The sequence below is a fragment of the Lates calcarifer genome, linkage group LG14 (assembly GCF_001640805.2).
Source record: "Lates calcarifer isolate ASB-BC8 linkage group LG14, TLL_Latcal_v3, whole genome shotgun sequence".
NCBI classification, from domain to species: Eukaryota; Metazoa; Chordata; class Actinopteri; family Centropomidae; genus Lates; species Lates calcarifer.
The window spans coordinates 10,024,700-10,044,594 of NC_066846.1; the positions used below are offsets into that span (position 1 = coordinate 10,024,700).

A 19,895-nucleotide genomic window follows, 5' to 3' on the forward strand; every position below is an offset into this window, starting at 1 on the left:
AATTACAGTCGCTTTGTGGTTGTCAGATGGGTGAAATTTCAAGTGTCAAACTGATTTCAAATGCCTGAAATTATAGTAGTATTGTGGCTTTCGAAGGTGTAATTGGAGCTCCCGTGTGGCAATCATGTGCTTGAAATTTTAAGTGTGAGCCGGATTTAAAACATTTGATATTAAGGTGTAGAATCTATCTCATTGTCCTCAAATTGACCTCTTTTTGTCATAACAACTCACATGTACCTGTGCAGAGCTGTCTGTAAAAGCTGACAGGTGCATGGATGGATGGATGGATAGAAAGACTGATAGACAGATATGCATAGGGGAAGCCCCCAGGGTGAGAAAAAATAATATACAGAATATTTCATCCAGCCTGCCTGTCAGCTTTGACAGACAGCTCAGCACAGGTATAACTAAGAGCTGCAGCAAAATAAGTCCAACATTAGTCTCACACATTAAAACAATCATAATATTGAGGGTCTGAACTCCAATTTGCACTTGAACCTTCAAACAGGAATGTCACACAATACCCATAAATTCATGTGAAAGTAACAGCTGGGCTCTAATTTTTAAGTGTTTGAAATGAACTCTACACTTGAAATGTCACCTGCCAGAGGCATACTGTTACCAAATCAGAAGTTTAGAGAGGCAGTTTTGACCTCCTGGGTTCATGTACCGCTGTGCACAACAGGCAGGAAATGTGAAGCATTAACACCAAGGCACTCGAGCCTGCACGCTGCCACAGTGTGGGAAATACTGCAGCATCATTACACAATGTAGTATATAGTCTGCAGAGTACATGGTAGGGATAAGCAATATTATTTAAAACTAAAATCACACAGCAAATGACAAGATATAGTTGTATAATTAAAACTTGCTCAGAATCAATAATTTAGACAACAGAATTTTGTAAAACAACAACAAAAAAGAGTATGTAAGTAAACTGTCCAATCCAATGTCCAAATCACCACAACAAGATTTCACTGTATGTCCTAATTACTTGGTGTGTTTTCTTGGCCTGTTTTGAAGATATTATTGAATATTTCTATCCATTTATTTACATATTTATTGCCATCATACACTGCTTTTAAGTGTATAGCCTTTGGCTTTGTGATTAACTGTATCTTTTCTTTCTTCTCCCTTATTGTGGGTGTAGTTGTTGACCTGGGTGGTAAGCAGCTGCATGCAACTGCCAGAGCAGGGATAAATATAGATGAAAAGTGGAACTAATTGAACTGATAATGCTGAAAAATTTGCATCACAGCAACAGACATTTCCATTCAGATAACATTGGCCTTGGAGAGGGAAAAACCTCCATATTTTATCTTTTGACCAGCAAAAGTGTCTCTAAAATTCTACAGAATATATTTGTTGTGCTTTTTAGAAATCTGGCATGGATTGGCACCAGTCTAAATTGTATGCGGAAAGTTAACAGCTCTCATTTCACAACATGCTAGTGAAAGCACAGATTCCAGGGGCTTCTTAGCCTGTAATTTGCTGCCAGCTCTCAGAGTTACTGCCAAAAAACACTGCAGGAGCTATTTCCACTTGGTATTCACAGATTAAGGCTTCAGTCATTGATGAAGATTCAAAGCACTGATTGATCCATGAGAGACAAAACTAAAGCTACTGTGAGTTCAACTACTTCCCTGTATAGAAGCTTTGACTCATAAACATATAAAATATACTATATTTAACTTTAAGATATCTGTTTAAGAAATCTGCTACAGATTTCACTGCTGTTTGTGGTAATGGCTTATTGATCAATGGTGGTTATCTGACTGACGAACAGCACTGTGCGCTGTGGTGTAAACTCATTGGATAACCATAATCCCTGCTCCTTCGGTGCTTGACATATTTCTTCAGGTGAGAAATATCGAGTGACCCACACAGATTTTTGTCCTGCAAATATCTCTGGTGCCGGTAGATAAGGGGGCCACCGCACAGCCTGTCTGTAAAACAAGACAGTAAAAATGTCTGCAGGTGGTATTGCACCGGGGAATGAAATATTGGCTTTGTCCAATGTTCTGCTTGTGCGTCTGCTATGGCCTTGAGGTGTTTGCTACCGCTAAGTGCACAAGTGTTATATTTAAATCAACATTTAGCTCCAACTAGAACATCAAAGAGCGAGGGTGGGAAATTCTGAGTTGTTTCTCAATCTGCTGTGGCAAATTGTACCCACTATCGAGCCACTTCCTCCATCGACGTCCCTCAAAAATCAAATTTACATGGAACCCTGGCTTCCAGTGCTTGAAATTGCTTTCTGCACCATGCCTAATCACTGAAAAAGGGGATGATCCAACTGCGTGTCTGTGATTCATGTGGGAGAAGGATATTTGGATCAACTTTGCACTGGAGCTGTGTTGGTTAATCTACTAAACATCAAAGAGGAGAAAGGGGAGGGAGGAAGTGGAAGAGGGGAATTTATCGCGTGGGTTTGATTGGAAATCCAGCGGGGGGACTCTGGTCCCTCTGTAATCGTCTGTAATCTCCTGTAGGGTTGTATGTGGCCTGAGAAGAGCCGAGAGGCAGCCTATTACCCATTTCCTGCTGATGGGAGGCCCTGATAATGCACTGTTGGGGGATGGCAGGAAATGAGGAGGAGGACGAGGAGAGGAGCACCAGAGTGTAATCTCTCCTATCCAGGCACAAATATAAGGCAACATCAAAGTATCATCAAGTTAGAGCTCAGAGGGAAGTTGGCCTTTGTTGTTAATGAATTGATCCCAACTTCCTCAAAACTGAGGGATCAATATCAGCTTCTCTGCAGTTTTGGAGAGATCCTTCTCTGTGAGAGCTTTTCACATGTGTTTCAGTCAGTGGTAAGTACTTCTAGTTCATCAGTGCTACAGACAACATCAACAGGCAACTGGAAATTGGTGAGAAGAGCAACTTACCCCTCTAGACTGGATCTCATTCACGTAGAGAGGCAGGAGAAACTCTGAGATTCCTTCCAGGCGAATCCCGTCCTGGTTCAAATGGAGGCTTCCCATTCCATCCTGAAACACAATCAAATATCATCAGTGATGTTGTGATGAGCGGTGCCAGTTTTCTATGATTTGAGCCAAAGGATTACAGAGTCCCAAAAGCATATAAAAAGTGAATCCTGCTGTCACTGAGCTGCATTAGGCAGAGCAGGAGCTGGCCCTGTACCAGACGGGCTGGTGGACAGGCAGCGGGTGCTGAGTGACAGGGAAGAAGTAGGACATGACATCGAGGTGACAGTGCCACAGACACTCAGCTGTGTCCAGGTGACAGGCTGCATGCAGTGGGAGGCAGACTGAGGAGAACCAGGCTAATGTGGCAGCTGTGGATGTGAATGTTGAGGGGATTCATGGAAATGACGAAAGAAAGAACAAGACTTATGTTCATACAGATTTACATGAGTTTGCTTAATTGTGACCATTACTATAATGATGATGATTATTAGTATGAGTGCTGGTGGTAGTAGTCGTTGTCGCTGTAATATTTCTTCATATGTTTTTCAGGCTCTCAGGGTGATTTTAACAGGGAGATAAAATGGCATGAGACAAAAAATACAAAAGCACAATAATGAAAGCAAGTTCATTCACTCAGTTTCAGCTCAGTTTTTCTTGCTACAGCAATCCTTGGCCTCATGGTGCCTTACATAAAAATGTTCTGACAAGATTTTCATTTTGGGAAAAGGAGAGCAACGATATCAGATCTTTACTTGGTACTGGTTCACGCCTACATGCATAAATAACCTGAATAAAAAGACCTGCAGAAGTCAAGCCTTACAGCACAACACCAGTGTTTTCAGATTTTAGCTCCTTACCAACAAATCATGTGTACTTTACATTTTATTTTCTTTTATTTTGAGTACAGGCTGCAGATTAGATTTGTAGGTGCAAATTAAAACTGGTCCAGGAAGCAACTGGCTTTAATTCATTTGTGTGCAGAACAGAAATCTGTTAAAGTTCTGTATCCATCATTGTTAGCATCAAGCCTGTGCTTACTTTTATTAGTTTTATTATTAATTTTGGTTAAAGTTAGTGCAGACTCAATGGATTCCACAAGTCAAACAAGGACATTCTTCATTTTGATATTGTATAGACATGAATGGAAGGCTCTCAATTCCTAAACCATAGCAGAGAGGTTTGCAAAATAGTTGTTTGCGATTGTGATGCACAGTCATCTGTAATGAATTGGCTAAAACATTCAAAACCACCAGCATGATCCTCTAATAACTTAGGAGGCAAGTTTTCAAGCATTTGCTTTTTGGGTCTGGAACCCTGATGAAGCAGCAAGGTATTGTTGGCCCTCCCAACTGATGAACCATTGAAGATCCCATATAATGGGCACTTGAGCTTTCTTTTAAACAGTGTATCTTCAGTGGGGACCTCATGCTTCATTAATGTGTGTAGCTAAAAGGTCCAACCAATAAATGACATCACAACTGTACAACAATCCTGCCTTTCAGTTCATCCAATCAAATCAGGTTTCCTTCCTCTCATGAATAACAGTTCAGTGGTTTACCCTTAAATTGATCCCTCGCCATCCTGTTTCAACAGAAAATACATCACATAAAGAGAATGTGAAATTGCAAAGACGGTATAAATGAGGCATGATTCTGCAGCTTTATGGCATATTTTTCACATCGCATTTATTCAGGAGCTGATTTTGGCGGTAGATAATTCTGTAGAAATTGGATAAGGTTATGCCTTGCCACACCACAATGAGCAAAGTGAAGTCTGAGGGCAGCTTTGTGAGAATGTGTGTGAGCAGATGGGCCCAGAGGGATGTGTTTAAAGAGTCCACAGTGCTAGCAGCACAAATGGATGGAGACAGTAAATTACAGAGTTGGAGTGCAGCGGGGAGCGCTCTATCATACGTGGTGGAGAGCCAGGACTGGGGACAGACGGGAGGACAAAGTCAGAGGAGCAGAGGAGGTGGGTGGGGCAGCAGCGGCGTTCTTTGTATGTCAGCAGCCAGATGTAAAAGTCACTCCTGTGCTGAAGTCGAGGTGATGTAGTGGGTGGGAAGAGTTGAGTACACGCTGCAGTCAGTCAAAAGAATAGGTGGGAGCCAGGACAAACAAAAGTGCATTACAGCAGTCCAGTACATGACATACTGAAGGCCTGAGTCCCTCAGCATCAGTGAAAGAAAGGAATGAACAGATATGGGCAATGTCTCTGAGGTGATGAAAAATGATTGTTCTGTGAGGTCTAACAAGAATGTAGAGCCACCAACAATAAGGCCCAAGGTCACCCTGTTGTCCTTAACAAGCAGACAGAAGATGTGGAGTTTGCTTTGTGAATGATATGGATCTGCCTCTGCATCACTGAGCTTTACAAGGCTACTAAAAGTCAGGATATCTTGGCCTCTACTGCGCAGATTTAGACTGTTCTGCTTCCTGTCTTTATAGAGACCTGTTAAACTGTTTCTTACTTTTAGCTTGTAGTTTTGCCATCTTGCTAATGAAACTCACCATAACTTCTGCAGTTTTGAGAACAACTTCATTTTTAAAACCAATGCTTTGAGGCTGGAGCCATCATCAGGGTTTGTGTGTGATGTCTTGCTAGAAATGTGTGACTTTTCATGCTGCCGGGCAGGTTTTTTAGAGCAGAAAACCAGGTGTGTCGGTCGGTCGCTTTATCCCATCTTACTGTCCACTAAGATTAATGCTTGTTCCCAAATCCTTAGTATATACACGAGCAAGAGTTCAAAACGACTTAAAAGTGGCAGTAAGCCAGAGAACTGTTCTCCAACAGCTATCAGTGACAACCTTAAAATCAGACAACATGCCATGTCATACAGTAGCTGCTGAAAACTAAATATAATACCAAGAAAAGGGGATGTAGTTTGGCTTGTGTTTTCTTGTTGAGCCTGCTGAGTCCTGAGAGATGGCGAGCAGCGGAGTACATTTTCTGGAGCGACACCAACAGCACTGATAAGGTCTTTTACGCGTGACATAGATTGATGGGAGGCGAAGGAGTAGAGGAGTGATAGCAATAGTCAGGGGACGCATCCGTCACAGAGGGAGGATGCTGCCATCGGGAGTTTGTTGACAAAATGGTAAATTGTGTGCATTGTCCCTGAAAATGTCACAGGAGCTTGCAGCATCTGTCTGTTTGGTTTTCGCCCGAGATTAACACGTTCTGTGTCAGCCGGTCCTGCTGCCAAGTCTTTTCTAATTCTTTATCAAATCCAGATGAGACAAAGCACACAACATGAGGGATGGGGCCTGTAACACATTTCAAGCGGGCCAGCGTGAATAAATTCTACCACTCAGGCTTTGTATTAAAAAAAAAGGGAAAAGAAAGAGAAACAAAGAAAGTCACAACCCATACCTGCCCCATGCTGTTCTACCTCTACCTATTGTCATTATTTCAATACAACCCAGCAATAACACTAAAGGGTTCGTAATGACACCCTAATGGTGTACATTATCCATTTCATATATACACACACAGACAGTTTTGGGTCATTATCTTGCTTCCTGACCAACAAAGTCTGTCCTCCTTGTTATTTGCCTCTTTCTCTCTATTCTAATAGCAACATACAAGCACTATTTCCTGCAGTATAGTGGGATTTTTTCTTCTCTAAATATTTCATTTGATATTGAGTCTTGCAGTACACTGGATTCCAAGTACTTACTGTTTAATCTTCAGATCTCAAAACACGCTTCCACATTTCTGAGCTTTTGTATTTTAATACATTTTATGTAAGTTGTCATTTTGATTATTGTTTTAGTCATTTATCAACTAACTACATGCCTCTCAGATGTTTGAATATACTTGGATTTCAGATGGTTGGTCAAACAGCAATTTGAAGATATCACCTTGGAATGTGGGCTAGATATAATTTAGGTAACAATATCCAGGAAAGAGTAGTTGTCAGAAAGGTCTGAGTACGGCTTGAACAATTATTGCCTCAAATCAACTCGTAATAAACAGCAGCTAAACAGAAATTCACTCATTAATATGCTGCAGATCATTAAGTAAATAATCTCAATCATTAAATTCCAGGCTCATAACTTAATTTACCCAACTAATCTTAATTTTGGACAGTGCCATGCTACTCACCACTGAGAAATTCATGACTTTTATGATCCAGACAGTGAGGGCCAGGTTCACTATCATGGTGACCAGGAGCAGCAGCAGGAAGAAATAGAGGCATCTTTTCCTCCAGCCATACAGACCCACTGGGTAGACGGCATCGCAGCCTGGTCGCTGGAGGTGCAGGGACTGGGATGCGAGGATAAACTGCTCCTGGGTAATCTGGAAAACAAACACTCATTGTTTACTTTATGTCAGCTTGCTGTTGAGGACATATTCATTCCGCAGGAAGCAATCGCATTTTGTAAGTGGTTGTTACCTTGCAAGTACCACTAAAAATGACTCAGAGCTGAGGCAAGGTTGGGTTATTTTACAATTTTTGAAAAGTGGTGCTACTATATAAAGTACAAAAGGTGAAAGCGCACCATGAATGTAAGCTGGGCACCGCCTGAAACAGCCATGCCTGGCAATTAGATGGAGTGAGAGGCAGATTTCAGTCTGTAATACACTACGAAATGTTGCAGATTTATTTTGGAAAAATAACCATTTTCTGTTGTTTTCAACTTTTGTGGCAACACACCTGGGTACACCGGGTCTACATACTTTCAGAAATTGAACCAGTAGCAAAGTAATCCATCAAACTGCGTGCATACAAGACAAGGTCATTTGGGTGACTTTATTTTATTAAAAGAGATACCAAATCAGAGCCCCCATTTTGTTTCATTCCACTGCAGGAAAGAGGAATCATCAGTCAAGATTCACTGATTACAAGTTAGAGATCAGTTGTGGGAATAAGTGGCCCAGAAGTGGAAAAGCTCTTAAAGCACATTTTCATTTCCTTGTTAAGTCAATAAACAGAAAACTGTGGAAAAATCTTATGAACTAATTCTAATTAATTTAAGTTACACTACAGTACAGCGAGGCGCTTGACATCTCTTGTATTTATGTACATTACAATGAAAATTCATTTGTATGGCTTTAACATGTCACAGCTTTGTTTTCAGTGCTAATTACTTGTTGACATTTTGTCAAACTGGATCTCTGTGTTCACAAAGAAAGTCGCCATGAGTGACAGCTTCCTGCAGCAGACCTGTTTACTGCTCCCCCTGGGGCTGAGATCTTTATAATGTTGCTGTCCATCAGCCTTTCACAGGAAAATATTTCACATGCCAAGCGCACAAAGGAGGCTTTGTCAACCTATGTCCAGCAGAAGATGTGAAACTGATGAGAGGGTAAGTAAAGGGCAGTCTTGGCATTTCAAATTTCACATTTAAAACAAATTACAGGCTGCTTTCCTTCTTGATACTCTCACTGAAAACCAGAGGTGAATTATGAGAGTCCAGAAACTGTTCTCCACTCAAGCTGAGAAACTAAGTGCCAGCCAGGCCGCTGAGAAGCTGCTACATGCGCGCTCTGATCTGAGATCAGAGAGGATGATGTCTGTCAAGTGCGGTTGCCCGGGCGAGGCCGAGCGGCTGCTGTTCTCCAGCCGAACGTGACCGTGAGCTGACAGTGTGAAGCTCGCCATCGCAGGGTTGCCGGGGCTTGCTGAGCTCTGAACCACTCTGCTCAGCTGTTGTTGGGATGAATTCACACTGAGGCAGCCTGCCGTCCCACTCACTTGCATAGATAATAAATAAAGTAAAGCAACTGCTTGTACAACCCAAGATAAAATGCCCAGCAGGAGCAGCAGCAAAATGTTTTATTCTGTCAAATTATGTAAAAAAATTGTTAAAGTTTTGAATACTTCCACAGGAGCAACTATCAAATTACCATGCCAGTATGAGATGCTTTAATTGCATGAAACACAACTTGATAATTGACACACCTGTGCACAGTTTTCCCCAGAGGGACCCCTTAAGTGTAATGCATGCATAACTCAAGTCACAATCCATGCCCCACATGCTTTATTCACACTCAGCATGGCATTAGCATAGGCCACTGATGGCAGGTATCATTAGACTGTATGTTTTCATGACAGGCTCTCATTAACCGAGGCAGACCAGGCAAAGTCTCCTTAGTTCAGAGAGACTTTCCCAGAGAGGAACTAAATTACTTGACCAAGGTTTAATTAAGAGCCAGGACACAGACTGACAGCCTGTGATGGTATATATTACTGCTGCAATATATCAGTTTCTCTGACTACCTGCAGTTGATACAGTTTGAGGATTATAAAACCACACACAATGAATCTAGTTTTGTACAATTGTATAACTGTTTGTATCCAGCAGTGTGGTGTGGTGGTAAAAGGCTGGTGCCAGAAATAGGAATGTGTCCTTCAGGCTGTCCAGGATTCATAGAAACACCTGCATTTTCAAACACTTATTGAATGTACAGGGCTTTACCTTGTGGCTAAAAGTCCTGATTATTTTCATTATTGATTAATCTGCCAATTATAGTCTCAACTGACCCATTAATAGTCAGAAAACTAAAAGAAATGCAATCATCAAATGTTACAAATGTCAAAACAATGTCATTTATTAAAGAAAAGCTGCAGATTATCATGTTTAAGAAGGTGGAACAAACCAATATTTGAAACTGGTGCTTCAAAAATGATTCATCCATGATCAGTAAAGCTGCCAATTAATTTTCCATTGATTAATTAATAAATTAAATGTCTAACCCTTGCAGCTCTACTTTATGTAGATACATAATAGAGCTGTAACATTAAGTCAACAAAAAAAATTTACCTGCAAATATTGTGATAATTGATTAATTGTTAATTTTTAGGCAAAGTTCTCTGGTTTTAGCATCTCAAATGTAATGATTTGCTGTCATATGTGATAAAGTGAATATCTATTTTTTCCTTTTGGTTTTGGACCAAACAAGCAACTGAAACCTGTCATTTCTGGTTCTGGAAGAAACAGGTATTTTTCACGATTTCTGACATTTTATAGACAAAACCATTGATTTACTTATTCATTTAATGGGGGGAAAATGATAATTGGCATTATTACAGCCATTGTGACCAGCCAAAGTGTGACAACCTACCAAAAAGAGTAATTAAATTCACCAATATTTGTGAAATATTTTCAGCAAATTTTGGTCGAGGATTTTATAGGCTGATCATATGAAATTTCAGATGTTTAAAAATTTACAAACCTACAAAAATATAATGTTATGGCTGTGCATTGAAGCCTATGCTTCTAAATCCTTCCCATTACTGACACTTTTGGAAGAGTATGAATAACTGGACAATCTCTAAACAAGAGCAATAATAATGCAAGGTACCAAACTTCAAACATGGCATCCAACAAGAGTCTTCCACAGCTTTATCACTGCCTCACAACTTCATCCACTCTTTAAGTGGCTGTTTCCTTGGACAAACAGTTTAGGTCACATCTGCCAAGTGGTGGCAGATGTCTCACAAATGGATGTTGCGACTTTGCAGCAAATACAAATGACCCATATCGCTGGCCTAGAAATGTCAGTGATTCCAATTTAACCAGCACTACAGCTGAGGGACAAGAGCATTATGAGAGCTGCTTACACATAGGCTGAATATAAACTCTCAATGCAGCGTCACAGAAGACTTTTCCACAACGTAGGAAGCTGCCTTATAAACAACACAGAGTAAACCATAAACTGAGCAGACAAGGTCGTCTTCAGAATACTTCAAACATAACTGGAATCTATGAGACACAAAAAACATATAAACATTCAAATTCTACCAAAACAAAACACTTTAAAACCAATCTATTAGCCTACAGCCATGCCCCTGCTGGACAGATTCATCTATTTTCAATCCACTGTTGCTAGGGGAGACTTCAGCACTTGTAATTTCTATGGCAACCCACTGTTCCCAACGCTAGTGGATCCTGTGATTTCTTTGCAAGAGTTTTAATGCATATATTACCCTGGTCGAGTCATGCCTCCTAAAGCTTGGTTATTCACAGAGCGAATGGAGGAGTGCATAGCAGCTGGCGTTTTGTCAATCTGTCATTTCAGCATGCCGGTCACAGCTGACTCTGACAAACACGCTGGGTGAGATGTCCGACTGCTGCGGCTGTGAGAAACTACTTTGACTTTTAAGAAACAAAATATTGATTACGAGGCGAACTGTGCAAGCATGTCACACTATGGTGAGTCCCATTCATCACTCTGTGTCAGCTGTAGTAGGCCTGGCAGTTGCCTCTTAATATGCAAAAGCATTATAAAGCAGAGCTGGTGCTAAAATAACAGTGTCCATGTTTCAGGTGTGTCCACTCCAAAACTGTATTTTGCACTTTTAATGCAACAACTTGAACAGTCCTGATAATCATTAGAGAATAGGAGTGGTGGTCAGATTAAGGTCGTTGCAGTTACAGATGGACACTTGAAGTTGGTAACCATGATACGACTGTCTGGGGCCTGACAATAAAATGAAGCGTAAATCTCTTCACGACTTTCCAGAATTGACTAATGTTGCTTTTGTTTTTAAAAATTGCAAGAATTCCATATAATTTAACTGAGAATAGCTACAGCACAATAACCTCTCAGACCAAACATTCAGAAATTAAACCGTCTGAGAAGAGAAAATACATTGTCTATGATAAAGAGTGGCATGTGGCCTCATGTTAAGGGATTGCAAGTCTAGCCCAATGACTGTCCTTTGAAAAAATACCCCACTCAAAAACCTGGTGGAAGATAGAGGCTGAAAATCTCTAATCCTGAGCACTGGAGAAAAAAAAAGAACCCAAGCCAGTGAGTCGTCGATCACCCTGTTTCTTGTGTCTCAAGATGAATGTTAACAGATTATCATGAACAGATGGGTCTGAAATCTACTCATTGCTAGGGATGGTTTACCACCTACAGTTCTGATTACATGTAGTTTCTATTAATGGAAAGTAAACACCTACACAGCAACTTGCTTCTCTAAGGTACAATAAGCTATAAAAGCTATTACCTCTTTAGATCACACACTGAGCTGGAACAGTCCTTGTGGATTTGTTGCATGGACCATATGTATCTGTGTTCCTAAGTTTGTGCTGAGATCTGACTGTGTCGCTTTGCTTTTTTTTTTTTGGCGGAGGGTGGGGGTGGGGTTTCCCTCAGAGCTTTAACTGCAGACATTACAGCTGGATCCAGCCAAAGCCAGCAATTACCCAGCAGTCCCTACCCACTGCCAGCACTGCCTCATCTTCACCAATTAGCGTAGAGGGTGATATTCTACATGCTGTTTTGATCAAACAGTGACATGCTGCAGAGGCAGCAAAACGCAGCTGAGAAGCCCCTAATGAAAGAAAATGAGACGTTATTAACGCCTGATAATGTTAATCAGGAAATCGACGAGCGCACTCCCGCTCAGCGGTGCCACAGGAGTCCCACAGGGCCGCCTCAGCTGGAGGTAAGAAAACATTGGAGATGCACTAATGACTGTGGAGCTTGGTGCTCATCCATATGAACAGTGCACAATTGCTGAGGCAGCAGCAGCAGGGAAAAGGAATGGACACAATCATGCTGCAAGTCTGACATACAGTGTTAAAGCACCTATTTATTTATGTTCTGTGGGCTTTTCAGTTTGACAGGAAGCCCAATCAAAGAGACAGAGAAGCCATGGGTACATGACTGTAACAGGGGAAAGCCAATTATATTTCTCAAATGTGCAACTCAATGCATTGATGTAACCATTTCACGTTTTGTTGACGTGACAATCAAGCATGTGGGCTGCAAAGGTGCCGCCGTCAATCGTCACTCCACTTAGATGTGAAATCCAATTTTTGTGGCTCTGCCGTCTCTGGTGGAGTTAACAATATCATCCAGAGCTTGTTGATGGCTCCGTCTTTCTATAGTGCATGGTTGCCCTTTCTGCCCTTCTTTAGAGCGCTCTCCTCCTCAACTGAAAGCAACAAGGTAACTCTGCTACAGGCATGAGAGCAGCAGGGATCAAAGATCTTCAATAAGTCCAGCGCAACAAAAGGTCGCAGCTGTTCAATCAGAGCACGCAAGTCAACGAGACTGAACATCACAGGGCGTTTGAAGGGAGTTTTTAGAGAGAATTTCCTTTTGCTGTTACACACACAGCCCTGCCTTTGAGGAAACTTCCATGAAAAATATTTGTACTTCTGCAACACAACAAACCTCACCGGCATTCCACACCTCTGACCTCTGCATCATTTATTAATGCAGAGAGCTGTTTTTTGTTAAGTCTCTGATGTTTGCAAGCTCTGTCAGTTCGATCCTCAGTGTTGATGATGGCTCTGGCTGGCAGTAAGGGTGGTGGTGGTGGTGGTGGTGGGGGTAAGGGAAGATGACAAACTGCTGATGTAAACAGACAGACACTTCTCCACAGCGCACTAGCTTTTCCTTGCTAATCCCTAGCAAATCCTTAGAGAGCCAACGGGGCCATTTTGGACAGCACCCCATAGTCGTCATTTGCATTCATCAGTCGAACGCACAGGGTTGGGGGTGGGAGGTGGGGGGTTGCCAGCCTGAACACAGTGTTATCAAGAAAAATACTGTCACAAAGCATCCTAAACAAAGCCTCGGTTTTAATTAGAGAAGATGGTGGACTCTCGTACTTTCAAGTCACCTTCCTGGAATTTAAAAAGAAAAGCAAATAAGGCCCATTAAACATGACAAATTAGTTGGAAGTGACAAGTCTGCAAGTTTCGTCTAAGTGGGAAATGCTGGATCAGCTCAGAGCCAGTGTGAGCAGGAGTGATTTCTTGACTGATAAGCGTGACCCAAACACTAAGCTCACTGAGTGAGTGTGTGTGCACCACTGGATGGACCTGAGTGCCCAGCCAAACAGAAGCCCCTCCTGTGTGTGTGTGTGTGTGTGTTGCTTTCTGACACCAAGCTTTTTTTTTTTCACTGCAGCACAAGAAAGGAGATGCACATACTGTACCCAGAGAGGTTACTGCCTCCCCCTGCTAGACTGGAATGATAATGAGAAACCATGCAGGCAGAATATTCATAGGCTGTCACATTACTGCGATTCTTGAGGAGGAGAATGCATAGAATATGAGGTACAGTGCAAGAGGGAGATAAGTAGAGAACTCCAGGCAAGTCTCCTGAGGTGTTTTGAGTGCCGGTCACTGGTTATTAATCATCATATCCCTGCCTGGAAGAGAAGTGCAACCACTGCAGGACTGAAAGAGTGAGCAGACACTTTCTATTCATCATTAATTAGCTGAGGATGTTTAATGGCACAACTGAAGCAGCGGGGTGCACCTGTTGCAGCGAGAAACTTGAGTTTCGGCTGCAAAAACAAAACAATACGTAGAAAAAGATAATCAGCTGCATCAAGTGTCCACACTTGTTTCCGGTAAACCAAACTTTCCTGTGGCTAAACGTGACGCCCGTGTCACACTACTGTCCACTCCACCGATAAACTCGACTGTTTCAATTCAAAATACGTCAAACAGGCACTTTTTTGTTGTTGTAAACTTACCTTCAGCGTCTCTATGTCGAGAGTAGCCGACTGCTCCATGTCACAATGTCATTTGTCCCAGTTACATATTTCCACAAAGTTCAAACTAGCTAAACGCACGAGTGTTCCGCTGCTGCCGCCGCCGCGAGCTAGCTGCGCTCCTTCACTCCCATTAAGAAAAAAAATATGTATATCCAATGTTTTAGGTAAAGTGACAGTTTTTATCTACATATTAACAGTACACTCGAGGTGTTTTGAGTCGTCTAATGTATCGTAACTTGTGCGTAAACAGGCTACGGTGTAATTAAGACGCGCGGGTTCAGGTGCTCCCGTCCGCTTCTCACTTTTCGTTCAAGGAGTCGACGAGATGAGTCGCTCTCCGTCAAAACTCACCGCTGTCAAGTTAGATAAATTGATGCTCAGTGCTTCCGGTAGAGAATTTAGAAATAGAAGTCCTTTAGCGGGGGGGGTACATTTCTGAGTTTTTCCCAGTGTTTGAACCATGACCGTCCCCCGGCTGCTTTGCACGAGTCTTTTGATTGTTCCAAAATGCAGGACCAAACCTTTTAGTTTTATCTGTTGGATCAGAGGATCTGAGAGAAGCTGGAAGGTGTTGATATCTTTAAACTGAAAACCTGTTTCTGGTCTCTGACAAGAATATTTTATGGACATTATTTATTTTGATTAATAGCATTTTTATTCATGTTATGTTTCTTTTAATGAAATTGATTTATTTAATTTAATTTGACATGGCATTATATCAGTTTTAGCTACTTTTTTTCCATTTCATTTTTAATATATTACGCTTAGCAGTTTATAATTACTTTTTTAAAATCAGTTTGCACTGGTCTAAAATTGTTTTTAAAAAATCAAGAGCAAGATCTGCTGGTCTCAAGGTATTTGTCTAACCAATAAAACACAGATACACTGAAAAGCATAATACCGTGCTTTAAAGACAAAGTGACGGCTTGGTGGATAAAACACATTTAAGGCACAATTTGTAATCAGTGGGATTAAGAAATTGGGAATATGATTTTTCTAAGATTTATTCTGAAAACCAGGTTTATGCCATTTCCGATTTTATCATAGTGAATTCTAGCTGACTTGGCAGAATTCAAATCGCATTTAACAGATAATGCACTGTTAAAAGAAGTGTTTTAAACGACGTCCACGCGGCCACTTTCAGCTGCCTAACACCGGAGCCCGCAGTATTACCACCATGAAGAGAGGAATCTTTTAATTTCTTTTAGGTGCCATATACGGGTCATTAAATAATCACTATGAGAAGATAAACTCTAATCTTTGGAGGAAAATTACAGTGGCTTGATTGTGCATGATGTTCCACCAGTGCTAACTTCACAAAGCCTTTAGTAAATGTAATTTGCTGATTTTGTGGCTGAATCAGTTTCTATTCATTGGTAGTTGTCGCACCCTGCAGGACAAACGGTGATACTGCAATGAGAGATGTGCATCCATACTGTATATCAGCTGAATTTGGTCAGTGTGATTTGGTGTGTTGTTATTAAATTTGAAAAAAAAAAAAAAATCGTTTCATTTTCTGTATGATTAGGTTAAATCTTGGCAGGTACCTCAAATATTAACAGAGGACTTTTAGCACTGAAGAGGAATACAAATTAAAGAATGTAAAGCAGGTAAGTCTTTTTAATCTTTGTCATTTATAAATGTTAAAAAGTAACATCTTATTTGAAACGTATGAATATTAAGTCTCTGTATCCAACTAAGTAAAAACAGGTTAGTTATTTTACTGTATAAATACAGTAGAGGGCGGTAAAGTTTCAGGCTAATGTTTCCAGACTAACGCAATCAAACCAGAGCTCCAACTCGGAACTAGGATTAATAGTCGATTGTCGATAAATTCATTCCTCATCGCAAGGATGTCAGACGCCAACAAGCAAATAATGGCACAGAAAAGGTACATTTGACCAGCGCTAACCTTTTATATTATGAGGTCATTTTCGGATTAATGTGTAGCGGACAGGAGAGGAAAAATGTAGTTTCATCTTTTAATAATCCTGCAGAATCAGTGATGGCGACACCCATAGCCTATTTATAGGTCGTGTAGTCAGTAATTATTGAGACGCTGCTCTGACATTATAACATACAGACTATCATCCCTATCATATCATATAATCTGCTGTTATTCTGAGTGTCGTGTAGATTTTATGTTTACAGTGCATCACTCATTTAAGTATATATATATATTTCTGTCTGTTCTTTCAGTGCTAAAATTGCAGCTGGGGCTGTCGTGTGTGTTGAAAGTGAAATAAGAGGAGATGTGACCATTGGTGAGAACTTTAATTTCACTATAGGCGCCATTTTGACACAGTTTTCATTCATTAAACTGCCGTACGTTCCTATAACATAAGACAGTGTACAAAAATCCTCTTCTTCTTCTTCTTCTTCTTTTTTTTTTTTACACTTTCACAGGTGCTAGAACAGTTGTCCACCCCAAAGCAAGGATCATAGCAGAGGCAGGGCCTATTATCATTGGAGAGGGGAATCTAATAGAGGAACAGGCACTTATCATTAACAGGTAGATAGTGTGTGTGTGTTTGTTACCATTCTCATTATTATTCCCTTATGTGACAACTACCGCTTCATTCAATTTTATTTCATAATCTTCTGTGTTTTGTTTATAGTTATCCAGAGAATATAATGCCAGACACAGAGGGAGTTGAGCCAAAGACCATGACCATTGGGACCAATAATGTTTTCGAGGTTGGATGTGGTATCCTTTGCAATTCAAGTATCAGATAGTATCTTATAATAGATATATTACATACATCTCAGTATGTGAATTTGTGTTGGCTAATAAGAAAAAGTCCCTGCAGAAATACCAAAGATGTGTTTGAGGTCATTTAGAAACAGTGTTGCCATTACATCGTTTGTCCACCAGGGGGCACTTGACGACATTATTTTTCAACTCTGAAATGTCCCACACAGTAAATAACAATCACACAAAAATGATAATAAAGATAATAATCAAAGTTATTTTTTTATTACTCTAACTCTAATATCAATATCAGTATTAGCCCCAGAAATCCTGTGTCATCCAGGCTATAGTCTGTAGTGAATATTAAATATTTAAATTGCTCATTTACAGATATAAATCCTTAATGATTCTGCCAAAGTCTCTCAAGCTCTGAAAATTGGGGACAATAATGTGATTGAGTCTAAGGGTAAGTACTGTAATCACTAACTATATTTTTCTCTCAGTTGTGTGCAACATAGGGAAAAATTTTCTATTATTGTATATGTAATTTTATATGTTAATATTGATGTACAGTATATAATGACATAGTAGATGTTTTGGAAAACCATTTGAGAAACTGCTCACTGATCAAAAGAACCAGCCAGGAATGGTTGTTATTGACCAAAAGAGCATGTGATACCCAACAAATGAAGGTATGTCATCGAGTTTAAGCAAACATGATATAAAAATACAATACTGCCATAAAGCAGTCCTGTTCATTGATTTGTAAACATTGCATACAGTGCTCTACATGGCCCAAAGATGTGAAAGGGACAGATGCCACAGTATAAACAGTGTGGCAAAACCTCTGACACCTCATCAGTTCATGTTGTCTCACAGTGTAGAGTATATCATCATATTGCCCAACCTTTCTTTCCATAGTTTATTTTTCTGACACATCTTTTTTTATGATATTAAATCCCAGCTGATCTCGGGAGGAATGTGATTCTGACCAGTGGCTGCATCATCGGCGCGTGCTGCCAGATCAACACGTGCGAGGTCGTGCCAGAGAACACGGTCGTGTATGGTTCGAACTGCATCAGGCGTGTGCAGAGCGAAAAGCCACAGGTCAGTCCTCTGCTGATGCTTGTTTATTCCTGTGAGTCACAAACTTTCGTTGGCCTGTGTGGGGATTTCGTGTAACCCTGGATGTGTTTTTAGCCTCAGACACTGCAGCTCGACTTCCTCATGAAGATTCTGCCCAACTACCACCACCTGAAGAAGACAGTGAAGGGAGGTGGCACGCCTGTGAGGAACTAACATGGAGGAATGAAACCTCCTGCAACCCAAAGCATCTACACACACATTTCCCTCAACTTGCACTTGTCTAAATGTTGTTCTATAATGTCTAATAGATCACCTCTAGCATTGAAAATGACCATCGCACACTATATTCCTTCCTGCATTTGAAGAATACCATCATTCTTTAACATATCAGACTATTTCTGGTTTTGCACTTCTGCTTTCAGATCAATATTATGACTATTTCTGATATATTTTGGACCTGAAATGATAAATTTCCAGTGCCATTTTTATGTTAATCAATTATATTCATCTATATTTATAATTGTTCCAACAAAGATACGTAAATATTGCAATAAAGATTCTAATAAAGATTGCATTTAACATTGTTGTCTTTTGGTTTTTCTATATTTTTTGACCACAAGGTGGGACTATTGAGCAATTGTTTGTACACCCTCTGAACAGCTTGTTCCAAAGGCTTTGTTTCGTCAAGTGATGCCAAATAACAAATTAAAGAGGTATTTATTAATAAATAAAGTAAAAATAGCCATATCATCATGTTTTTGTCTTAAAAATAGTCGTAAAATCAAGTTTTTGGGCTGAAAATAGTTGCTGCAAGTGACGTGCATCGGTGACATCAACCCAACTCAGCATTTTAAAAAAGTGCAATTACCGAGCAGAAGTGATGCCCAGAAACATAGTTATGGGTGTGGTAGTCCCCATCTTGGATCCGGTGGGTTGCCAGTCTTAACCCTCCCACCAGGGGTTGCCAAATTGGTGCCGTGGGTACAGTGGGAATTCCACACAGAGCCCGGTTTATTGTAATTGACATGGGTGTGGTTGCAACATGCATTTCTACTACAGGATGGGTCTGAATAATGCCTGGTGCCCCCCCTTCATCCACCCCTTCCTCATATCTAAACCCCTTGGGTGGTGCTCCCATCTGTGCCACAGACTCACGGATTTGGGTGTGGATGGATGTGTGTGTGTGTGTGTGTGTGTGTGTGTGTGTGTGTGTGTGCGCGGTGGAGAGTCAGTAGCACTTCACACGCCTGAAACACCTGACATAAAAAGTTCAGATGTCACATCTTTACAGTTGTTTCCTCTAGCTGTAAAACAAGCTCAAGGCCGCTGCTCCAGCTCTTCAGACTTTAAAGGGTTTGTGTCATGCTCGATGGGAAGGGCGCTGCACGGTGCAGCAGCTCCCTGTAGGAGGCCCACAGCTGGTGTCGCACACTGCCAATACTCATTTGAACATGTCACGGTGGAGTCCCATGAGGAGTCCACATCAACCAGGGGCTAATTATTTCAGCAGTGGAGTGCAGCCGGGGCCATGTCTAGGCTCCTTTCTGTTCTCACTTCTTCTGTTTCATTTTTTTTTTTTCCACTGCCATCATTTTTATTTTTGGGGTGTTGCCAAAGCGTCAGTTTACTTTAATATGACAAGGAAGACGGATGCTGGGCACAGTTGCACGGATGTGCAGAGTGACAAGGACCTCATGGGGGGGCGAGT

The 19,895-nt window shown here is 40.9% G+C and overlaps 2 protein-coding genes across 2 annotated transcripts in view; one reads left to right on the plus strand and one right to left on the minus strand.

The window, feature by feature from the left end:
- LOC108890908 (zeta-sarcoglycan) overlaps positions 1 to 14,764 on the minus strand; it is a 32,154-nt gene extending 17,390 nt beyond the window's left edge. The window contains exons 1-3 of the mRNA XM_018687978.2: positions 14,389 to 14,764; positions 7,041 to 7,235; positions 2,892 to 2,993 (exon numbers count right to left, since the gene is read on the minus strand). Of these exons, the coding sequence (XP_018543494.1) occupies positions 2,892 to 2,993; positions 7,041 to 7,235; positions 14,389 to 14,427 (336 nt within the window). The 5' untranslated portion in view covers positions 14,428 to 14,764. The remainder of the gene's footprint in view (positions 1 to 2,891; positions 2,994 to 7,040; positions 7,236 to 14,388) is intronic.
- Positions 14,765 to 16,190: 1,426 nt separating this feature from the next.
- On the plus strand, positions 16,191 to 18,766 carry LOC108890905 (dynactin subunit 6). Its single transcript, XM_018687973.2, has 7 exons — positions 16,191 to 16,300; positions 16,609 to 16,673; positions 16,816 to 16,921; positions 17,028 to 17,116; positions 17,520 to 17,567; positions 18,066 to 18,208; positions 18,302 to 18,766. Exons 1-7 carry the CDS (start codon positions 16,263 to 16,265, stop codon positions 18,398 to 18,400), a joined length of 588 nt encoding a protein of 195 aa, XP_018543489.1. The 5' UTR covers positions 16,191 to 16,262; the 3' UTR covers positions 18,401 to 18,766.
- Positions 18,767 to 19,895: the final 1,129 nt, after the last annotated feature.

Coding starts and splice junctions, on each gene's coding strand:
- LOC108890905 (XM_018687973.2), top strand. CDS start 16,263: ATGTCAGACGCCAACAAGCAAATAATGGCACAGAAAAG. Junction 17,117..17,519: donor TGTTTTCGAGGTTGGATGTG/GTATCCTTTGCA, acceptor ATTCTGCCAAAG/TCTCTCAAGCTCTGAAAATT. Junction 18,209..18,301: donor TGCAGAGCGAAAAGCCACAG/GTCAGTCCTCTG, acceptor ATGTGTTTTTAG/CCTCAGACACTGCAGCTCGA.